The following is a 24,840-nucleotide window of genomic DNA, read 5'->3' as shown; positions in this document are numbered from 1 at the left end:
CACCCCTAGAAGAAATTAGTAAGACAAACTTTCAATATCTGCTCTTGTTAAAAAGGCTGAGATATCTACCCTCTTCTAGATATATCAGACTTATTTAGACTATCTTTCTCTCTTACCTCTTTTACTGTCGACCTCCTCGAATGTTTTAAAGAGGAGCCGGCAGAATTCTTCCATTTTAATACACTGGACCGGCTTAGAAGCCAGGCCCACTTAATGACGTGAGTACCTGACGTCAGAGACGGCCCCTTACAGTATTGGAAAACTTTAATAGATCCCTCCCCCATTCAATTCTGCGAGATCACACCAAAGATGTCCACTCCAATTCTAGGTTTAACCCATGTGGAATTACTGTATTGAACGTATAAATCCAACGTTGCTCCTTATGGTTCAAACATTCTTCTACATTTACATTTAACCTTCCCTCCCTCCCAACATTTATCTGGTCTATTACTCTCCATCGTAGCTGACTCGCTTCATGCCCTAAGGTTACACAGTGTTCAACTATGGGAGCTTGCATTGTCTTTGTTTTTATTTGTATTTGTTTCTGCACCATATCTTACTATTGTATTCGCTCATGTTTTGATGCTAAACTTGTTCTGCTTTTTTTGCTCAGTTCTGCTCCAAACTGTACTCTCTGCCAAAGGTTTTTTACCAGTCTCTCACTTTTTCAGTTGCCCCGGGTCCCCCAGTACATCCTGGGCTACACACATACCTTAACCGTGCAACCCCCCTGCTTCCCATTTACTGCCCCAAGCCTCTCCGCTCCAGGCACCACATGGAAAGCACTTAGCCGCTAATTGTCCTCACTGATATAGCCCCCCTTTAGTCCTAAAAAAAAAAAAAAGCCTCTCCTCCCTTCTCTCGGCCCGTACGTAGTCAGCTTAATTTAAGTTCCCCTGCTCTCACACACCAACCACCCTACCATGAATCCATCCTTCTGGATCCTTCTCCTCCTACTCTGCTCACCTCTCTATCCTTCCCTCTGTCTGAAACCTCCCTCTCCCAACCTACTTGACCCCCGCCAACACCAATACCATCTGCCCCGGACTCAGAATCCCCACACTGATACGCACCAGAAACTCCCCTCCCAAGAAAAACCACCGAAAAGCCAACCAAGATTCTCTAAAGCCCCTGCCCCCTGCCAATCTTCGCAACACTGTCCCGGACTCTCTCACCCCAGTCCCGACACTTTACTGCAATGCCAGATCCGCATGCAATAAGACCCAAATCTTGAAAGACCTTCTAGACGAGCTCGACCCTGGATTCCTGTGCATCACAGAATCATGGATCGCCAAAGACGACCTATTCACACAAAATGAACTCCTCCCCCATGGCTACCAAGGCCTCTTCTCCCCCAGACCCAACCGAAAAGGAGGTGGTCTGGCACTCCTCTACAAATCTTTCTTCGACGTCCAGCTCCTTGAGACGGGCACCCATGCTTCTCTAGAATATTTGCTTGCCTCAGTCACTGACGAACTCCGCACCCACCCATTTGGCATCCTAATACTATACCGACCACCCACCCCTTGGACCAAATCTTCCAATCTCGTCTATGAGACCATAACAAATGCCTTCCTTAAATTCCAAAGACTTCTGATCGTTGGTGATATCAATCTCCACCTCGACGACACAAATAACAATGATACATCTGAATTCAACAACTTCCTTACCTCTCTAGGTTTTCCCTCACCCACCCCATCCCCAACCCACGAAAAAGGGCATACCCTAGACTTCACCACCTTCATTGATCTTACCGCCTTCAAAACCTCAACCGACGACACTCGCTGGGAACAAGTCCCCTGGTCAGATCATTTCTTAGGGACTACCTGTCTCCCCGTCTTCATGTCACATCTTGACTCCCCACCCCACTCCTCTCATTCCATAACCTACCGCAAAAAAAACCTCGAGCAACCTATTCTGGTCCAAACTCCTCAACAAACTCTCCTCCAACCCTAGACCTACAGACCCCGAATCACATTGGCACAACTGGACCGCCCTCTCCGAGTCCACCTACCACTCCCTTGCTCCATTAACCACCAAAACCATCTCCTACCCCCGAAAGGCCCCCTGGTACCTACCTCTTCACAGAGAATTGAAACAGAAATGTCGCGCTTTGGAGCGCAAATGGAAAAAATCTAAATCCCCCTCTGATAGACAGACCTGGAGGGCTAATATTAAATTTTACAATTCAACACTAAAAAAAGCCAGGAAAAACTTCTTTGGAGACAAGATCTCTAGATCCAACAACCAGATCAGTGCGCTGTTCAACATCTGGCGCTCCCTAACTACAAAAAAAGACCCACCTTCGCTTCCACCATCCCTATCAGCCGATGCCCTTGCAAATTTCTTTAATGAAAAGGTTACCACTCTAAGATGCTCCTTCCCTCCCACAGTCTCCTACAATTCCCTGACCTCTATTGATCTCAACCCTACCTCACCTGTATCCACCCCCATTCCTGCCGACAGATCCTGGACCGCCTTCGAGCTTGTCTCTGAACCGCAAGTCTCCAAACTCTGCCTCAAACTAAAAACTTGCAAGTGCATTTTGGATCCTTTCCCCTCCTATCTATTCGAGAATATCCCTACACAGGCCATCGCTTCCCTCACCGACCTCATAAACTCTGCCCTAACATCGGGCCTTTTCTCCCCCGACATGGGACACATTTCATTGTCCCCTCTACTGAAAAAGGCCGACCTTGATCCCACCATTCCATCTAACTACCGTCCTATAGCAAATATCCCTCTCCTAACCAAGTTATTAAAATCCATCATATCCACCCAACTCTCATCCTACCTAGAACGATTCTCTATCCTCCTACCCACCAATTCGGCTTCAGACCCAACTTCAGCACCGAATCCCTCTTGGCCTCACTAATCTCTAAGGTGCAACAACTCCATTCTCGAAACAAATTCGCTGTTCTTCTTCAATTCGACCTCTCCGCAGCCTTCGATGTCGTTCACCACGACATCCTTATCTTCCAACTCTCCGAAATAGGCATAAGCTCCACAGTCCTTGATTGGTTCTCGAAATTCCTTCGCTTCCGCTCCTACACCGTTAACACAAACGGTTCCTCATCCCCTGCCTGGAAGCCGAAATGTGGAGTCCCGCAAGGCTCACCCCTCTCTCCTATTCTTTTCAACATCTACATGTCCTCTCTGAAACTCCTTTATCTATCCCACCTAGAAACTCTCTACTCCTATGCTGACGACATCCTCATCCTCCTCGAAACCGACGCGAACCTCTCGAACCTCGCTGAGAACATCTCCACATGTATTACGAACCTCCAATCCTGGGCCCAATCTGTACAAATGAAACTGAATGAGTCCAAAACCAAACTACTTTGGCTTGGCCCAATTTCAGATCATTTACCCACCTCCATCCCTCTACCTTCCGGCCCCACTCTTCATCTTGAGTTTTCAAGCAAAGTCCTAGGCATCATCTTAGACTCCTCTCTCTCATTCAACGATCACCTCAACTCCCTGGTAAAAAAATGCTTCTTTAGCCTCCATATGTTAAGAAAAGTAAGATCTTGCTTTCATCATTCTCATTTCGCCATCCTCGTCCAATCCACCATCCTCTCTAGACTAGACTACTGCAACTCCATCTATATAAGCCTAACTAAGAAAAACCTCCATAGACTTCAGCTAATTCAGAACACCGCTGCCAAGCTTATTTTCGCAAAATGCAAGTTCGATCACGTTTCCCCACTCCTCTCTAAGCTTCACTGGCTTCCAGTATACTCCAGAGACCTCTATAAATGTGCCTGCTTAGCCTTCAAGATTCTACATGGCGTCCTTCCTCCCGTTATCCCACTCTTCTGGAATTCATCAAACCCGCTCTCTTCTAGACCCTCCCAAAAACTGAAACTATCTTTCCCATCTATAAAAGGTATATCCCGCGCAGGAAAACTTGGAACATCCCTCCCCTTCAGAACCACGGAACTCTGGAACAACCTCTCATCCCCGCTCAGAAATTCTAGCTCCTTCCAATCCTTCCGTAAACGCTTGAAAACTTGGCTCTTCTCAAAAATCTAATCTCCTCCTGTTCTCTAGTACCCTGCCCCTCTCTATCTTCTCAGTCCCTCTCCTATATCCCATCTTTGTAATTCCTTTCCTCGTAACCTCTGTAAACCGTACCGAGCTCTGCGCATGCGGAGATGGTACGGTATACAAACCTAAGGTTTAGTTTAGTTTAGTTTAGTTTGTGACTTATGCTCGTTTAATCTAATGTGGATAGGCCGTGAAGTGCGTCCTACATATACTAAATTGCAGGGGCAAACAAGAATATATATAACCCCTGCTGTCTGACAATTTGTATTAGCTGAAGATGTTATAGTTCTCTTCGTTTGAGGGTCCATCCATATCTCCCCTTCAATGGTGTTAAAGCACCATTGGCAATGGCCACATTTAGTATGTTTACCCACGGTCCTGATTTTCCTCAGACCGGTCTTTTGACTTATTAGAACTTGATCTATAGTTTTAGCTTTTTTAAAAGAAAACATCGGAACCTCAGTCAAAATATCATGAAGCTGAAGAATATGCCAGTATTTTTTAATTTGCAGAATCAGTTCCTTTGCTGCTTCTGAATAAGGTAATACACATATTAATCTCTCCAATTTCTCCCTTTCTATTTTTTCCATTAGCAAAAGTTCTCTATTTGTATACTTTGCCCTTATGAAGGCTCTATGGATTGACTTCTCTGGATATCCTCTCATTCTAAACCTATTTTTTTAACTGATCAGAAGCCTCCTTAAATACTTCCATTTCTGATGAAACCCTTCTCACTCTCAGAAACTGACTCACCGGGAGGTTAAACTTTAGATGATACGGATGATAACTTAAAAAGTGCAAAAGGGTATTCCTTGCCACAAGTTTTCTATAAAGCCTAGTGCCTAATTTTAAATCTTCTTTACTGATTATCATATCCAAGAAATCTATCGTTGTTCTATTATAAGTCGGAGTGAATTGTAAATGCGGGTCCCTAGTGTTAATCCATGTCAAAAACTCCAAAAGTTTCTGTTCTGTCCCTGACCATAGAAAGAAAATATCATCTAAAATCCTTTTCCACAATCTAATGTTTTTAAAGAAACTTGAAGGGTAGATTTCCACCTCTTCAAATTCTATCTATGACACATCGCCTCTAAGAAGAATATTTTTGAAAAAATAATTAATGCACGTTTAGCGCATACAAAGATGCAAAATAGCACAAAACACTTTAATATGTTTTGCAGTAGTCTGTTTTTCACATGCTAAGTGTGCATTAAGATTTAATGCCCTTTTGCAAAAGTTCTCCTTAAAGTTTAGGTTCAGTCTTCATACATGTAGATTCTTGATAACAAACAACAGCAAAAGTATATTATCAAACATGTGAAAGTGTTGTTTTAAAGTTGTTTTTTCTTGAAATACTTAATGCAATTTCAGATCCACCCTGCCATACTGAGCTGAACATCATCCAGACACGGCAAGGAGGAAAGAAGCTCTTGGGTGAGTTGTAGATCATTCCTTTGAAGGCTTTATTGCTTGTATAAATAACCTAAAAAAGCAGCAAGATAAAATCAATAACATAGATGGGCTGTGCTAGATTTTCTAGCAAAATTTATGACGTTTTTAATATGCTATAAAAATTAACTGTTTACTACTTCACATACAAAAATATGTTGCATTTATTTTGTTACTTTAATAAAATGTGCATTATCGGGGTCACGTGATGCAGTGAGCCGTGCTAGCAGTGTTTGGTTTTTTTTCAAGCTCTTGGCTCTCCCTGGCAAGATACCTTTCTACTATCTTGCTGACATCTTAATTTGTACTTCTATAACTGCCTATTCATTTCATAGAGGTGCATGGACAAATTTCTTAACAGAAATGGTGGAGTTATGGCCAGTAATACCTCTAAAAAGGAAAAGGAGAAGTCAAGAAGTACAGAGCCTTCTGACCCTAAGATGGTGGATGTTTTACCATCAGACTCTCCTGTGGCAGATGATCCAATTCAAAAGCTTACAGACGCTGTTTTAGTGCTGGACCATAAATTGGTAAACATCACCATAACTCTGCAAACCCTCTGGCCACAGTGTCGGGATTTACTAGTCAGGTGACAGAATTGAAGCGTAGAGTAGGGGAAAATGTGGATTCTATCAGTTCAGTCTACGAGGAGCTACAGCAGTTATACAAGCTTGCTGCTGATTATAAAGCCACACTAGAAGACTTCAAAAATCACTCCACAAGGAATAACATCAGACTTGTGGGTTTCCCAGAGTCTGTTAAGGATTCTGATTTGCGGAGAACTCTAGAAAGCTAGCTTACTACGGAACTTCTGTCTGGAGCACCTTATGGCCCTTTGCGGTTGGAGCTCACTCATCTTATGGGCAGATTTCAGGAAAGCGCATTTAAACCACAGGTGATCATAGTGAAAGTCCTTAATTGTGCTCATAAGGAGTGGATATTGCAAAAGTTTCGCCAGTACCAGGAACTTAATTATCAGAACCATAAGGTCATCCTGCTGCAGGACTATTCAGCTAAAGTGGCAGCTCTGAATTGCAGCTATTCAGACATTTTGTAAAACTCTGATTGCTCATACCATAAAATTTTCTATGTTGTTTCCAGCTAAACTGCAAGTCTTCTTTGGGAGCAAACCTTACATTTTCAACACAATGGAAGAAATCTGATCTCAGATTACACAATGGTCTTTGGTGGAAAAATCTGGCCTGGTGGATCCAGGAGGCCTTACCTGAGGAGTATCGCTGTCAGTTATCACATTGGTTCTATTTCTGTTATGCTGATTTTCTGAGAGTTGTGCTGAGCTGTATTTCGTATATTGAATGGTTTGAGTATTATGAGAACTTTTACAGTTTCCTAGAAGGGTTGTTATTTCTGTTATATTGCTAACCATTGCAAAATGTATGGTTTGTTGTTTCATTTTACCTTTTAGCAGTTAAGTGTGACTTTACCCTCTGATTATGTTGATTGATGTGGGGTGTCTTGCTGGGGAGGGGGGGCTGGTATATCTGGCCTCTTGCTGATATGGGTCATAATTGTGGTTTTGGGGAGGGTTGAAAGGTGGGGTGTAGCTGCTGGGAGAGTTAAGCAACCAAGTTTGTTTCTTTTCTTACTTTTCGGTGGGTGAGTAGGATCGGGAGGTTTGGGCTGGGGCCTTCTGATCATCCGTTATTACTGAATTCTGTATTTTATCATTGCTTTTCTTTACATGAACCATGAGTGTTAATGCTATTAGAATGGTATCTTGGAATGTAGCTGGCATAGGTTCACCAGTCAAATGTACTAAAATTCTTCAAGCTTTGTGTAGGCATAAAGCAGATATTGTTTGCCTTCAAGAAACAAAACTCTCAGAAGTGGAGCATAGTAAATTAAAAAGATTCTGGGTAGGTCAATGCTTTTCTGCTTCCTCATGGGGTGGTAGGGCAGACACAGCTATTTTGATACACGTCATGTTTCAGGCATCTAGGGTCCTTGCGGAGCCTAGTGGTAGATATGTGATTATGCATGATAAATTATTTCATACTGTTATAGTATCAGTCTCTGTGTAAGCAGCTAATCAGGGTCAAAACAATATTTTAGAGATCTATTAGCTGCATTAGCACCTTTTCTAACCATCCAAATACCTTTAATGTTTCTAGGTGATTTTAATACTGTAATGGATAATGCTTTGGATATCTCTACTAGATCCTCGAACAGACCCAATGTGGACTTACAATCTTTTCTCCATTCCCTGCGTTTAATTGACAGGTGGAAAATTTTACATCAACAAGAAAAGGATTTTACACATGTTTCTAGACTCCACCGTTCTGCATCTAGACTGGATTACATTTTTATTTCTTCTTCATTATTTCCCCTGACTCATTCAGCTCACATAGGGCCCTTGAGGTTTCTGACCATAACGTGATTTGGTTGGATCTGGGCATTTCCAGAGATGATGGGGCAGGTAGGCCTCATTGGAAATTTCCCATACAGTTTTATTATGATAAGAATTTTGCTTTCTATCTGACAAAGAAATGGTGAGAATATTGTCAAAATAATGCCCATCATGTGAGCTCCCCTATATTATTTTGGACACGGCGAAGGCTGTTTTAAGGGGTGACATTATTGTCTATGCATGCCAGAAAAGGAAACAACTAGCAGCTGCCATTCTTGATTTGGAGAGCAAGGTTCGCAAATTGCAAAGGGAGTTTGGCCTGGTACCTTCACAAGCAAACCTTTACCATCTCCGCTCTGATCAATTAGCCTTAAATAATCTCTTGCAGGAAAAAGTTATCCAGCATTTCTTTCATTATAAATATCTGATGTATTATTTTGGGAATAAGCCCAATAAACAGTTGGTGAATCTGACTAGGTTTTGGGAAGGTGCTAAGCCTATTCTTGTTCTGAAGAGTAGGGAAGGTACATTCCTTAGGCAATGGTACGACATTGAGAAGGCATTTTTACAGTTTTACTCTAGCCTCTATAGTTCAGAAACAACCTACTCGGAAACTGACCTTGAAGACTTTCTGAATAATTTGAATCTTCCTAAACTCTCCTCTTCTGCTGTACAACAGTTGAATGCACTTTTAATGGATTTGGAGATCTTAGGAACCATTAAATGTCTCAAACTCCATAAATCACAAGGGCTAAATGGTTTCAGTGGTGACTTTTTAAAAATCTTGCAAGTAAATCTAGTGACTCCTTTGGCAGTTTATTATGGACAAGCAATCCCGGAGGGTTGTTTCCCTATCTCTGCTAATCATGCTCTTAATACAGTCCTACCTAAGCTCGGCAAGGATCCTATGTTTCCTGAATCCTATTGGCCCATTTCTTTGTTAAATGTGGATTTAAAAATCTTTGCAATGATTTTGGCTGATAGATTAGCACAGCATATTCCTGTTCTAATATGCAAGGAATAAGTAGACTTCATCAGGGACAGACAAGCAGTGGTGAATATTAGGTGCTTGCTTTGGGCTATTGAGAGTTCCAATCTAGCTAATACTCCTGCCTTATTGATAGGATTTAATTCTGAGAAGGCATTCGACAAGGTGGAGTCAGTGGTGTTGTAAGTGGGGTGTGGGAGGTGCAGACTACCTTAGGTGCCAAGTCGGTGGGGGCACTGGCACTTCTCCACCCTGCCCTGACACAACATGCCCTCGTGCCGTCCCTCCCCCCCACCCCGTACCTCCGTATAATCTTCGCTAGCGTGAGCAACTTCTGCCTGTTGCTCACACCAGCCTCGTTCCCCTCTGAATCACTTCTGGGTCACGGGGCCAGGAAGTGATGTCAGAGGGAATCCAATGCTGGCACGAAGAGCATGCTTGCAGAAGCCACTTGCACTGGTGAAAATTAAGAGGTATAGGGGAGGGAGAGCACAAGTGTGGAATGGGGACGGGAAGGAGCAAAGGGGGTTGCGGAAGGAGTGAGGGCACGGAAAGGAGGGCACAGGAGATGCAGAGGGGTACCACTCCCAGGGTGCGTCCTACCCTTACTACATCACTGGGTGGAGTGGTCATATCTCTTTGCTATTTTGTGACATTTTGGTATAGAAGGCTTTTTTTCTTCAGCCTTGCACACTCTGTAAGCAAATCCTACCACTAGAATACTTCTCAATGGCAGTCTTACTTCTGTTTTTCCCTTGCATAGAGGCACATGAAAGGGTTGTCACATATCATCACTTTTGTATATATTGTTTCTTGAGCCTCTGCTGCACACATTGAAACAGCATAGGGATATTCCTGGAATTTCTATTGGGAGAGAATGTGTTTTGATGATATCATGATGGTTACTACACAGCCCCAATTTTCCCTTCCTCATATACTCCACACTTTTTCTGTTTTGGGGTATTTTTCTGGGTTAAAACTTAATGCTTCCAAATTTGAAGCTATGTCTTTAAATTGCAGTATTTCTGAGTTTTGGACGTCCTTCCCTTTAAAGTAGTATTAAATATTTGGGGGCTCATATTCCTAATCATATGGCATTTTTATATGGACTGAATATATGCCCCTTTATATGAACTTTAAATGGACTTTAGAGAAATTGGTGTTGTGAGAAAAGTTATCTATTACGTTTTCTAGGAAAATATTTCTCTATAATATGCTTCTGTTACCTAAATGGCTCTATACCTTACAAACTGTACCAGTATATCTTACTCATAGGGATCTTAGTTGTTTAAATAAACATCTATGGCTATTTTTATGGGGTGGAAAAAAGGCTAGGATTCCCCTTTCTTTATTGACCTTGCCTCATAGCAAAGGTGGTCGGGGGTGCTTAGAAATTGCTAGATATAATATTGCTTGTGAACTACGTCATGTCAAAGACTGGTTGCAAGATGCTGAAGATTTTACTCCTACTAGCTTGGAAATGGGTTCTTTGAGTCTTATTTCTGGAGTCTATTTGTTGCATGCTCCTATTGATAAACTACCAGTTAGGCTTAGGGGTATTGTTTTATGTACATGTATGTGCAGGACTTGGAGACAAGTGCAAAAGTGAATTCTACAGAACACGGTCTCCTTAGTTTTCTTGCCTTTTCAGAGAAACTCTTATTTTGCCTCTGGAATGCAGTCCATGTCTTTTCTAATAATAAGGTGCAACAATCCACAATCTTGTTCTATTGGTATTACAATTCCATGAGTGACACAATCTCTTCTTTAGTTGAAATAATATGATAATATAAAAGCAGCATGTACTTAGCTCAGCATTAAATATCCTCATGACAATGGATTCCATCTTCACAGAAAAATATAATAGCTTCCATCTTCACAGAAAAAAAACATTTTTCTGTGAAGATGGACTCTATTATCATGAGGATATTTAATGCTGAGCTAAGTACATGCTGCTTTTATATTATCATATTATTTCAACTAAAAAAGAGATTGTGTCGCTCATGGAATTGTAATACCAATAGAACAAGATTGTGGATTGTTGCACCTTATTATAAGAAAAATTGGGCCAATGAAGATGTATTGAGATCCCATGATGCTTTATGCCTGGATCTGAAGAATATACTGTATACTATCTGATGGTCCTATTCAATATATAAAAAAAATCCTCACTGTTTTGAACTATCTGGTTATGTGGATGAATTTATGATAGTTCTGTTGGCTTTGGCCATTTGGGATCACATAAATCGACCAAGTATGTTCAGTGCCATGCTTCCGTGAGTTGCGACAATGAATAAATTAAAATGTCACATTTGGCACTAAAAGCAAACATTGACTGTGGTGACATTTAAATATTGACTTGATGGATTTAAAATATTGTTACGGTCCGCCACTGGAAGCCAATAAAAATAAATCTAAAAACTGGTGAACAGAAAGAATAACAGGTTAATTTTTTTGTATATATCCAGGATATTATATTCCAGTATGTGATGAGGATGGCTATTATAAACCAATTCAGTGCCACGGAAGTACAGGACAGTGCTGGTGTGTTGACAGATATGGAAATGAAGTGACAGGATCCAGACAAAATGGTGCTGTAGAATGTGGTAAGTTCATTAAAACTTCCTGTTTTAGGATAGATGTTTTCCATATGCCAATTATTTCCTTTTTAGCCTAACTGGTTTGAAACCATTAACAAGTGCAGCAGGCATATGTAATGCACCTCTACCCTTGGCCTGCCATAAGATCAGCCCTCCTAAATGAACACTTAAACTGCATTGTGGATTACAAATAAGAGGTGGTTTTATTTTTGCCTAGATACACAATTACAAAACTGGGTCCATCGAGCCTAGTATCTGATTTCCTGCAGCGGCTAATCCAGGTCACAAGTACCTGGAAGGATCCTAGTAAACAGTTACTTACCCACAGGGATAAGATTGGCTCATTAGTCAATTTAGTTGGACATACATTTTTGATCAGCATATTTTTCCTGACATTCTGGCAGTTATTTTGGTGAGCAGGAGCTAGGCAATGTAATGTCCATGGTATGCAATTATCTTTACAGCCCTTGATTGGCAGAACTCTCAATCCATATGGCCACATGGTTCAAGCTCCTCAATGCGGCCTTCAATTGTTTTTTGGATTTTAAAATTGCTGCAGCCATATATTTTGTAATAACTTGAGAATAAGTACTTTGTTAAAAACTAGTACTAAATATTTAAACTTGTATGGGATAGTGGTAGAAAAGGGCTGCCCAAGTCCAGTCCTAGAGATCTACTGGCAGGCCAGGTTTTCAGGATATCCACAATGAATATACATGAGAGAGAGATTTACATCCCAAGAAGGCAGTGCAGGCAAATCTCTCTCATGCATATTCATTGTGGATATCCTGAAAACCTGGCCTGCCAGTAGATCTCGAGGACCGGACTTGGGCAGCCGTGCAGTAGAAGATATAATTTAAAATAACCTAGAGCCTAAAAGAATAAAACTAGCAATCTGTATTAATTATGGATGTATTTTCAGATACAGATTTGGAATCATCAGGAGCCTTTGCAAGTGGAGATTTTCATGGATGGTCAGACGATGAGGAGGATGATGATGATTTGATGAATGATGAAGATGAAGTTGAAGATGATGATGATGAAGATGAAGGAGATGATGATGAAGATGATGATATGGAGGAGGAGGATGGATTCATTTGACAGCAATGAAGTGCAATGAAATCTACCTTTTTAATGTTGACAGTAACATCTCATAGAAGTTACTTTGTACACAGTACTACCAAGATCAAAAGGGTTCTAAACAACATGTATATTTTGTATAATTATATCAGATATTACAACTGAAAATCAGACTTTCCTTGTTTAGAAAAGAGTCATTTATGTGCTTTGAGCTTTTATGATGCCTTTAAAACAGTGAAGGAAAAAGTTGGAGGTGCTCTTTTTATGTGCAAACTTTAAGGACAACCAAACTTTATATAATAAGGACACTGGCCATTATTTTGAATTATTGGTTAAAAAAAAGGAACATATTTATTTAAATGAGATGACAAAGTTGACTTTCTAAAAAGTTTGCACGATCAGAATGATCAGCTCCTAAAGTTGCAGTCTATATCTTTAACACCTCAGAAGCTGTAAGAAACAAGAGCTCAGGGGAAAATGAAATTCTGCCACATAATAAAAAAAATCAACAGCCAGTAGAGACAGGAATTTTCTGTGCTTGCATTTATAATAATAATTTTGGATATGAAATAGTGACCAATCTGACAGGTTTTTATTTTTCAAAAATTCATGCATATACTGATATTGATCATAAAAGATTAAAGTTTTGTTGTCCCTTTCTATTTTTTATTATTTTTTTTTAACCTAAGAGATAATATTTATTATATATTTATCTAACATATATGAATCAATGACAATGCAAGTTTATTTTGGTAATGTTCCTATATATTGAGACAGACACGGGGGAAGCCAATGCTTGCCCTTGATTGATAGCATAGAATGTTGCTACGCTTTGGGCTTATGCCAGGTACTAGTGACCTGGATTGGCCACCATGAGCATAGGCTACTGGGCTAGATGGACCATTGGTCTGATCCAGTAAGGCTATTCTTAGGTTCTAACATAAAGGGAGCTATCTTTTAAGCTACATTAAGATTTTGCATTTAACACTGATTATCTGCAAAAATTAACCTTAGGTAGCTGCAAAACTCAGTAGTAACTCTTGAAGGTGAAGCGAGAGGTTCTGGCACAGGAGACAGTAGCCATGTTTCTAACTTGAGGCAAAGGTCTATCTTTCATTAATGGTAAGGCTGCTAACACAGGATCTTTTTTCTATGTTGTGACAAAAGTGGCCTTAGAGTACCCATATGCTGTCCTTTTTCATATGCTAAGGACACTTTTACCACAGCCGTACAATGGTTGATTTTTTTGTTTGTTTGTGTTAATGGCCATATGATAATATTGCCATTAGCTCACTGTCATTAAAAAAAAATTACCATGTGAGCACTTACCATCATCCATTTGGTAGGTGGTAAGGCTCATACAGTATTTATATGCTAACCAGTTAGTGTGCGGTAATGTAGCCATGCTATTAGCGCAGGAATGTCCATTTTTCACCCCGACATATGCCCTAAAAAATTTGTATATATATATATATATATACATATACACACTGTATATCACAATTAGCATGTGCATATTTGGTGTTCATTCAGGAAGCCAGAGCACACCCCTAGGTATACCATTTTATGCTGCTGTAGGCGTGCATTAACACCTAATGCGGCTTAGTAAAAGGCGTCATATTTACCTATAATTCTGGAGGTATAGCTAATTGTTCCAAATAATTTTCTATACTATCAGTTTAATACATAGTCCCTGTCAGTAAGACACATGATAGTAGTAATTTCCATGTTAGGTTTTTAACATATAGTTAGTGTGTGCTAACAGTTAATGAGCATTAAAAGCCACTTTAAATACCTAATACGGTTCAAAATGTTAATGTATTGTATGCTCACTACATGAGACCACATGTATAGATAATGCAATTCATGTAACAGCATGTGGTAATTCTCATGTTAATCAGCTAAAGTGGAAGGGGTGTGGAATGGGAAGGGAATGTGCCTTACAGTTAACATGGCAGACAATATGGAACTTTTAATGCCATTTTAAAAGATTTAGCTAACTCAGGGGTGGGCAACTCCAGAACTCGAGGACCGGAATCCAGTCGGGTTTTCAGGATTTCCCCAATGAATATGTATGAGATCTTTTTGCATGCACTGCTTTCAATGCATATTCATTGGGGAAATCCTGAAAACCCGACTGGATTACGGCCCTCGAGGACCGGAGTTGCCCACCCCTAAGCTAACTGCATTGCTTTAATTGCCATGCAGCAGTAATATTTTCTCTACATTAAAGGATTTAGCTAACATATTTTTAGCTGAAGCTCAAGGGGAGCCATATTCAGGTACAATAGATATTTTTCTGTCACAATATAACATTATACCCAGGGCCTTTTTATTTTTTTTTATTTTTTGGGGGGATTCTCAAGGGTACAGAGTACTGGCACATTTTCCATTGAAAAAAAAAAAATTACCCATGGTCCCCAAGTATTAATAAAAGAGCTCAGGTTCATCACATTCAGCGCTCCGTTTTCGTGGATTCTATGGCTGCTTGCAGGGGTTTTGGCTACTATGCATTGGATCCCATAGCGATCACTTCATTCTTGAAAAATGGCCTGGTATACGGGTACTGGCACCTTTTTTGCTAGGAAAAAAAAATGCACGGATTACAATATGTAACACGATTTGTTTTTCTTGGACAGTAAGGGCCGGATCCTGTAACCAGCTCCCAAGTTGGTGGACACCTTAAAAGCGGTTGCCAATCATCTGTCAATCATTTTAGGGTGCTGGTTACAAAATTGTAGTTTTTGGGAGTCCCTGCCTCTCATATGATGGGGGGAGGGGGGATTCCCATGCCGGGATCAGCTGCTGCGGTCTAGCGGCAAAGATAGGCAGCTGAAATGTAGGCCATGGTTTTCCAGGACTACCTTTCAGCCACCTATCTTGGTGTGAATTGTGGCTGAGTAGTTGCTTTAGCCTGCCTAATGCCACGTCCAGCGTTGGTCATGCCTACTTTGGCGGTCCATGGCCTAAAACAGCTACCTAGCCGCAATTCCAGCAGCCATTTCAGCCATCTTTTATTTAGGCGTTGGTAGGTGCCTCAACACTTTCGTATTACTTATGCATCAGCAGGGTGCCTACTGACTCCTAAATGTAGGCGCTGATTATAGAATTTCCCCCTAAGTGTAATTTCCTAATTGCTTGTGCCTAAAAAAGTATAGAAAATGTTATTTCCATAAAACTTTGTTTTTGTGACCAGAATAGTCAAATTTTGCAATTTAACTATTTAAAACGTGAAAATTCTGAATTTTCATCTTGTCATTCTTATAAAGTAATGAAAAGCAACATATGAATCACAATTAACATGTATTTACTGCAGAAGATTTAGAAGTGAGTAGTTTTTTGAGATTTGTGATTATATTTTAAGTCACGTTCACAAATCAGTCCCCAAATATAGTCTCTCATCGTGTTTTCATTATGTTGTCCTTGGTAGCAGCATTTGAAGTCCAGTAGATCCTGGTGGAAGTGCTCACCTTGCTCTTCTGAGTATGCTTCCATGTTCTCCTTGAATGTCTGAAGATGAGCATCAAAGAAATGAATTTTGAGCTACATCCTGCAGCCCATTTTACTATAATTCTTCCCCAGATTCTCAACCAACTCTATATAGCTTGTGACCTTGTGATTGTCCAGTATGCTCTTAACCACTTTGACAAAGCTGTTCCAAGTCACTTTCTTCTACTTAGCTTCTTAGGAAATTTCTTGCACTCTAGAATCTTCTTTATCTGTGACCCGAAAAAGACACCAGCCTTGACCTTTGTCTCAGACAGGTTAGGGAAAATGTCTTGAAGGTATTTGAAGGCTGCTAACTCCTTAGCTAGAGCCCTAAAAAATTGTTTCATTAGGCCCAATTTGATGTGCAATGGCGGCATCAGCACCTTCCAGTGGTTCCTATTTGTCATTGTTTCTCCCTAAAGATAACTTGGACTGCTTTGGCCAGTCCCACCTTGGTAGTGCACCTTTGTGTCCCTGCTGTCCCAAAGGCAAAAATAGCAGGGAAACCTGATAAAACCACCTTGGAGACCTATTAGGTATGCCATCATTTTGAAGTCTCCGATGACCGCCCAGTCGTACTCAGATTTCAAGGCACCTAGTAGGGTCTTAATGCTGTTGTAATCCACTTGAGATGCACTAAATGGTCAGTAGAAAAGATGGGTACTAGTTCCCGTTATGTGGCATCACAGTTTTGATGCTGTTGGATGAGCTGTCAATGAAGAGACACCACTTTTTCGGGTTACAGGCAATTCCAGTTGCCCCAAACAGACTGGTCACATTGTGGCAGAAGCAGAGCCCATCTTGATGGGTAAAAAAGGTGGAAAAAGCTTAGTGACACTTCCTCTGATCTGTGACTTGCACTCTTTCATCCAGGAAGTTCCACTGCTTGAGCCTAGATGTCAAAAGTTCAGCATTGGACTTGGTGAGACCAAGATCTATGATCAAGTTGTTGAGGTCTTTTTGGTTTGGATAGTAAGGTTTTCTCTCATCAGATGCACCACTGATATTATAAACTGGATCTACAATGTCTCCCTCACTCTCTGACTTGCTACTCTCTTCTGAAGACAGCTGCTCTCTCTAGGGAGCTCAGGGCAATGTGGCACCAGGTCGATGAATGAAGTAATGTCTGGATATGTGATTGCAGATGTATGTTTGCCATTTCGTCATTTGGAAGGGTCCACCATGCAGAAGTAGCAGTTGCTTGAGTGGTCAATGGGTTCCCACCAAATTCTTGGGATAGCAAATTTCATGGCTCTGTTTTCCCATCTGTACCATCCTGTAAAAGATCAAAATAAAACTGTGGTAATGAAAACAATAAATTTATTTCATCTATGACTAATGTGTACAAGATTTGTGTAATATATTTTATATACAATATGTTTTCAAATAACATTGAACATTTTAAACATTCTAAGAAATTTTATAGCAGAAAATTTCATCATCCTAGTGAGAAACCTTCCAGAGGCTTTTTTTTTGGCAGTGTTTGCATGTGAAGTGAGATACCTAAGGTTTGTCTTGATTCCCAACAGGCATGCCAAAGTATGACTTGTAGGCATTGCACATCTTAGCAGATGATTCTATCGAGTATATTATCCCTCTTGTCTTGATAAATTGATTGTATACATAGAAAAATGCATCTGCCAGATGTTTGCACTTTAATTAAAGGGCCCCTAAGTTTACTCAACTTTGAATCAATCTGGAGTGTTCTGCAAAAAAGGTAAATTTAAAAAATATCAATGTCCTGGTCACAAAAGCAAAGTCTGAGGGGAATGAGAGCCATTTTCTATACTTTTCTTGCATAGACCAGAGGTTCTTAAACCTGTCCTTGGGGATCCCCCAGCCCGTTGGGTTTTCGAGATATCCATAATGAATATGCATGAGGCATATTTGCATATAATAGAGGTGACAGGCATGCAAATCTGCCTCATGGATCCCCCAGGACAGGTTTAAGAATCACTGGCATAGGCAATTAAGAAATAACTCTTATTACCCAAGAACAACAAAAAAAATAAAGGTGCCAGATACACATCTCACCATAACCCCTGTACATTATGTGGTGAGCCCTCAAAATCTCCCCCAAAATCTACTGTACCCACTTGTCTACCACCCCAATAGCCCTTATACCTGCAGGTGTCACCTATATAGCAATACTGCGAATTTTGTTGAGCTCACACTTTCTACCACAAGTGTAGTACTTAGGGTGGCATATGGGCCTGGATCCCCTTCTCTGCAGTCCACTGCAGTACCTACCAGGCTAGCTCAAGTAGTACTGGCCATAGTATCTGCAGCTGTCACAGAGACAGATATGTGCTGTTTCATGCAGATATTTGGGGGGTGGGATGGGGTCAGTGGCTACTGGGGAAGTGTGGGTGGCCATATTTTCATCCCTCCAGTAGTCATCTGGTCACTTTGGGTACCTTTTGACCCTTATTCATTTTAAAACAGGTATAGCCAAAACATCCAAATTGTACTCAGGAAGTTTTGTAAAATGTTGGAATATCACTGTAAATCGTCTGAATGCTAAGCCTGCCCTAGTACTATAAAAAAACCTGCCTCTAACCCCTCCTCCCCCCTTTAATATGTAGACTCACCGGAGATAAAACAACCAGAAAGATGTCTAAAAATCAGTAGGACGTTTTGACTAGTGCTGGTTTACGCTGTCTTTTGGATGTCTATCTTTTTTGAAAATAAGCCCCATAGTCTTATACTTAAGACAAAGGAGACTTAAGTGACTTGCCCAGGATTCTGGGTGGGTTGAGCTAGTTTCCCCTGAGTCTCAACTTGCTGCTCAAATCATTAGGCTACTCCTAATGCAAAATGCAGGCATCCCCCTAATAGTTAAAACAGAAGTTTTGCAATTACTGCACAGTAACTGTAAAACTTTAGTGCAGCTTCATAAGTGAATTCTTAGCAAATAGAAAAGATGCTGAGTAAATGCACCTTTCTGAACAGAAATGTTCCTTGACCCAAACAAATATTAAAATATAATGCTTATTATTTACATTTCAAAATTCTTTTCTACATGTTAATTAAAAGTTTTCATTCAGTCCTAGAATTAGAAAATGTATTATAAAATACCTTGCAAAATAGAATTAGAATGGCTTTAGCATGCACACTGATATAGGATTTTAGGAAATAGCTATACCCAGTTACAAAATTAATACCAGTAAAGGTAGTTCTGCCTTAATGAAACAAATTGGTTCATTTTTCTTTCTTTCTTCTGTTATTATGTACTTGCTTTATGAATCAGGTTATGATTATTGTGTAGAAAAGCATTTAAGATTTATCTGCAGAGGAAATTACTTCAACCAGTCTACGTATAGCATGCTAATTGTGTAGAAATTTGGAATTTTCACACCACAACCAAATTAGCTGAACACATGCAACTTTTGCACAGTTGTATGATTCCAATAATGAATCACTGGTTGTTCTGATTTGTTTTCCTGCAAATTAGTAGAAGGACAATGAGTTATTCTTTGATTTAATGTTTCTTATGTAATTTTAAAAGTGCAATGTATTTTTTTTTTTTTTTTTACTGTTTATGTATAGTTTGCAAAATAAAGACTCTTCTATCCAATGTTCGGTTCTATATTATAATTATATTTATATGGGTGGTTATATGTGTTGAATAAAATGCATGATTTTGCCCTCCAATGTATATTTAAAAATATCATTGTGGATAATTTTGGGCCCTTTTTATATAGCGATTCTGCTGTGGTAAATGTACTGAAGCCCATCGCTACTGGGGCCTTTTATTGTTAAACATGCTACATAAAAACATGATGGCAGATAAAGGCCAAATGACCTATCCAGTCTGCCCATCCACAGTATCACTATTTCCTCCTCTTCCTAAGAGATTCTACATGCCTGTCCCAAACTTTCTTGAATTCAGACACAGTCTTTGTCTCCACCACCTCTACTGGGAGACTATTCCACGCATCTACACCGTTTCTGTAAATAAGTATTTCTTTAGATTACTCCCAAGCCTATCACCTCTTAACTTCATCCTATACCTTCTCATTCTGGAATTTCCTTTCAAATGAAGGAAATTTGCCTCGTGCATTTATGCCACATAAGTATTGAAATGTCTCTGGGACATAACGCCGAGCCAATGGTGACTCACTTGTACTTGTAATGTATATATTTGTAACTATGACCTAACCTGTATACTAGCAACCCTGTTGAATGTCCATGTCAAACTGTCCATTGTAATTTCCTATGTAACTGACCCAACCTCTTGTAATGTAATCTGACCTTGAATTTAATAGGTAAAGGCGGAATAGAAAATCTGATTAAAGTAAAATAACATAACACATACTATCACATCCAAGTCCCACTTATCTTTCATGCACAAAAGTTCTTCACCCCCCTAAACTGTACCATTCCCTCTGGTTTTTGTGGCCCAGATGCATGACCTTGCATTTCTTAGTATTAAATCTTATCTGTACAATAAAATATCCCACCCCAAAAGTACAGCTTATATAATGTGTCAGGGTATATATTGGATCCTCCCTGAGCTCATGGAAAATCTTCCAGACTGGTTAAGGTTGGATTGGCAACTCCTGTCTCTATTGAGATTGTGTCACGTTTTGAGTATCAAGATGCCTGGGTTGTAAAAGGACAATAGAATTTTAATGGACACTTGGAAGACATTAAAATTTATTACTAATTTAACAGATATTCCAAATCATAAATCCACTTTCAGTTTCTTTGCTTGAACCCAAAGATTGAAATTGGCAGGTTTAAGGTCATCTGGATGAACTGGATGAAGGCAGGCATGCATACTTTAGACCAGGGATCTCAAAGTCCCTCCTTGAGGACCGCAATCCAGTCGGGTTTTCAGGATTTTCCCAATGAATATGCATTGAAAGCAGTGCATGCACATAGATCTCATGCATATTCATTGGGAAAATCCTGAAAACCCGACTGGATTGCGGCCCTCAAGGAAGGACCTTGAGACCCCTACTTTAGACGATGTAGTATCAGACGGAAAGCTGCTTGAGTTTTCACGACTGCAACAAAAATTTGCTATTGCTAAATCTCAAAGTTATATAGGTGGTTGCAGTTGAAGCACACCATTCAGGAGGGGTTCCCTTAAAAATCAGTATAGTTTTCCGTTCCTTTGCTTCCAGGCGGATTTCCTGGATCACCAGGCCACTCAGTGGTATAAATTAATATCTGGATTTTTGACTAAGAAACCAAAAACTGGTCTTCGTGACATTTGGAGCATTGAGATAAAGCATCAGATTGCTGTGTCTCAATGGCCACGAATCTGGACTTGAAGGATGAGATTTACGGTGTCTGCATCTATGAGACAAATTTGGGTTTTTTTGTTACATAGAGCAGTTTGGACCCCTGTTCAATTACAGAAATTAGATAGTTCCAAATCTAATAAATGACACTGTCATCTTGAACCTGGGACATTAGATCATTTATTATTTTATTATCCCTTTATACTTCAATTTTGGAGATCCATTTGGGATCAGATAAAGTAATGGAAAATCCACTGGCACTTACATATGACACAGTGCTATTTGGCATTATGATGAGAGCTAAAAGCCAAATATCATCTCACAATAATAAACTTCAATTTATTATGACAGGGGTTGCCATTCAGCTTATTTTAAGGAATAGGAAAAACTGGGATAGACTGAACTATACCTTTTGGTGGGAGTCTATACATCATATTTTTAAGATGGAACAAAGTATGGCTATACATCAGGGACATTATAAGAAGTTTCTGAAGATTTGGTAGCCATTGATAAAATTTTGCAAAGAGTGATTAGTGATTATGCCCTTTGGTCATACACATCAAGGGTGGGAGGGCAGGTTAGAATGTATTTTTCAATTTCTCAATTTGAGTGTATTTTTTTACTATAATTGGGGGAGGGGGTGATATATCTATTTGTCATAAATGTAAATGTATTTAAGTGCTTTTATTGAGTTATATGATTGTATTATATCCTGCACTTAATCATGGCTTTAAAATAAATAATGAAATTTTTTTTAAAAGTACACCCTCACTCTCTCAAGCCTCCAACTCCACCTCCCCCCTTACCACCGCATGCTACCACCCCTCCCTTTCCCAACTTCCATTCTAGCTTCTCAACTAATTTTTCCCTTCCCCCCTCCTCTTCTGGGTGCTCTTTCACCCCTTTTGGATACAGCATGGTTGTCATTATCCTCTGGACACTGGACAGAGTTATTACTGCTCTCCAAGCTTGATGAAGAATTCTTAGCATCTAGTCATGCATCTCTGGATGCCTCAGCAAATGCAGGGAACACTAAGGTTGATCATGGAAATGAAGATTGTATCTGAATTCAAGATAGCATGAGACAGGCATGTGGGATGTCTTAGGAAGAGGAAGAGATAGCAGATGTGGATGGGCAGACTGGATGGGCCATTTGGCCTTTATCTGCCGTCATGTTCCTATCGAACCTAATGAAGTAGAATTTGGTGCTGGACTGTACGCAGTGTGACATACTTTTCCTGCAGAATCCTTGTCACAGGTCCTGCACAAGTGATAATCACAGGCCTGCTTTTTTCTGGACCCACAGGTATAGCTGAAGTGGGAACTCACTGGACTGTCTCTCTAAGGCTGATACAATATGTTACAAAAATCTCACAGAGAATATCCATTTAGGATCAGTGTCTGCATTACCTGTACCATTTCCTGGTTCTGTTGCCTCTGCCATCTGTTGCTAATTCATGTGAATCATGCACTTCTGTAGGGAAAGCTTTTTCTCCCTCTGCTCCATGTTATCCCAGTTCTGAGCAAGGAGATCACAGGCACAGATCACCAGCTCCTGCCAACTTCTTGAAGGACATTGTTGGGCCCTCACTATCACCCTCGGCTGAGGCCTCTGCATCTGACTCTACAACCACAAAGAGGGATAGCACAAGCTGATGTCCTCCAGCTGCTCAGCATTGCCCATGGGTGGTTCCATAGTGTTGGTGTCCCATATGCCTTAGCTCTTCATCCTCTCCACCATACCTCCCTAGATGTCTTCATTTGCCTGTGAGTCTTGCTATAGGTAAGTACAGAAAATACAACAATAGGGGCATATAACCAACATAAATATGAAGGCAGATAAAGTCCATATAGATTATCTAGTCTGCCCAACCGTACCATCCACTATCTTGTCCTCTCCCTTAGAGATCCAACATATTTGCCCCATGCTGTCTTGAATTGCAATACAACTTCATCTCCACCGGGAGGCCATTCCAAGCATTCACCACCCTTTTGTGAAAGTATTTTCTGAGGTTACTTCTGAATCTATCACCTTTCAAATTCATCATATACCCTCTCATTCCAGAACTACCTCTCAATTGAAAGAGACTCGCCTCATGCGCATTCATGGCACATAGATATCTAAATACCTCTATCATATCTCCCCTCTCCCGCTTTTTCTCCAAAGTATACATGTTAAGATCTTTAAGTCTGTCTTTGTAGTCCTTATGCTGAAGTCCACCAACCATTTTAGTAGCCTTCCTCTGGATTCTTTTTGAAGGTACAGTCTCCAGAATTGGACATAATATTCTAAATAAGGTTTCATAGAGTCTTATACAAGGGTATCAATACCTCCTTTTTTCCAACTGGCCATTCCTATCCCTATGCACCTATGTATCCTTCTAGCTTTCGCCAGTGTCTTTTCAACCTGTTTGGCCACATTAAGATCATCACATACTATGACACCCAAGTCCCGGTCCTCTTTCATGCACAAAAGTACTTCACCCCCTAAACTGTACCATTCCCTTGGGTTTTTGAAGCCCAAATGCATGACCTTGCATTTCTTAGCATTAAATCTTAGCTGCCAAGTTTCAGACCATTCCTCAAGTTTCACTATATCCTTTCTCATGTTATCCACACCATCAGAATGTATAATCAGAGTGTATCATCTTCAAAGAGGCAAATCTTACCAGGCAGTCCTTCAGCAATATCACTTATAAAAATTTGAAAAAGAACATGCCCAAGAACTGAACCTTGAGACACACCACTGGTAACATCCCTTTCCTCAGAGCGATCTCCATTGACCACAACCCTCTGTCACCTTCCACTCAACCAGTTCCTAACCCAGTCCATCACTTTGGGCCCATAATGAGGGCACTCAGTTTAATTATTAGACACCTGTATGGAACACTCTCAAAGGCTTTGCTAAAATCTAAATACACTACATCTAACATGTGGACCCTCGTTGGAATCTGTACAAATTATATCACAGTGATAGAGTGGATCAAATAGCATTATATGCTAAAGAAGATCTTGAATCGAATAAACTGCAAATTTTGCAGTACACAAAGCACATCTTGGAATCCCTATGGAAAAGGATCTTGATAGGACTGTATTCCCATCCACTTGGCCAGGATGAACAGACATGCAAAAATGTTATCAGAAGGTAGGGAGGCTAACAAGCTGGATAATACAATAATAAGAACATAAGAGTTGTCATACTGGGACAGATCAAAGGTCCATGAAGCCCAGTATCATGTTTCAAACAGTAGTCAACCAAGGCCACAAGAACCTGCCAAAATCCTAAGGGGCATACCAGATTTTATGCTGTTTATTCTAGGAATAAGCAGTGGATTTCCCCAAGACCATCTTAATAACAGCTTATGGACTTTTAAGAAATTATCCAAACCTTTTTTAAACTGCTTTCAGCACATTCTCTGGCAACAAATTCCAGAGTTTAATTACATGTTGAGAGAAGAAATATTTTCTCCTATTTTAATTCTATTACTTAGTAACTTTATCACATACTCCCTAGTCCCAGTATTTTTGGAAAGAGTAAACAAGTGATTCACAGCTACCCATTTC

The 24,840-nt window shown here is 40.2% G+C and overlaps 1 protein-coding gene across 2 annotated transcripts in view; it reads left to right on the top strand.

Annotated features, from left to right (window-relative positions):
- Window positions 1-13,197, top strand: part of SPOCK3 (SPARC (osteonectin), cwcv and kazal like domains proteoglycan 3) — a 387,789-nt gene extending 374,592 nt beyond the window's left edge. For both annotated transcript variants that reach the window (XM_033941933.1, XM_033941924.1), the window contains exons 9-11: window positions 5,422-5,484; window positions 11,324-11,461; window positions 12,378-13,197. In XM_033941933.1, the coding sequence (XP_033797824.1) occupies window positions 5,422-5,484; window positions 11,324-11,461; window positions 12,378-12,556 (380 nt within the window). In that variant the 3' untranslated portion in view covers window positions 12,557-13,197. The remainder of the gene's footprint in view (window positions 1-5,421; window positions 5,485-11,323; window positions 11,462-12,377) is intronic.
- The last annotated feature ends 11,643 nt before the right edge of the window (window positions 13,198-24,840 follow it).

The sequence above is a fragment of the Geotrypetes seraphini genome, chromosome 1, assembly GCF_902459505.1.
Source record: "Geotrypetes seraphini chromosome 1, aGeoSer1.1, whole genome shotgun sequence".
Classification (NCBI taxonomy): Eukaryota; Metazoa; Chordata; class Amphibia; order Gymnophiona; family Dermophiidae; genus Geotrypetes; species Geotrypetes seraphini.
Note: the sequence above shows the minus strand (reverse complement) of the source record. Positions and strands in the feature narration are given on the sequence as shown.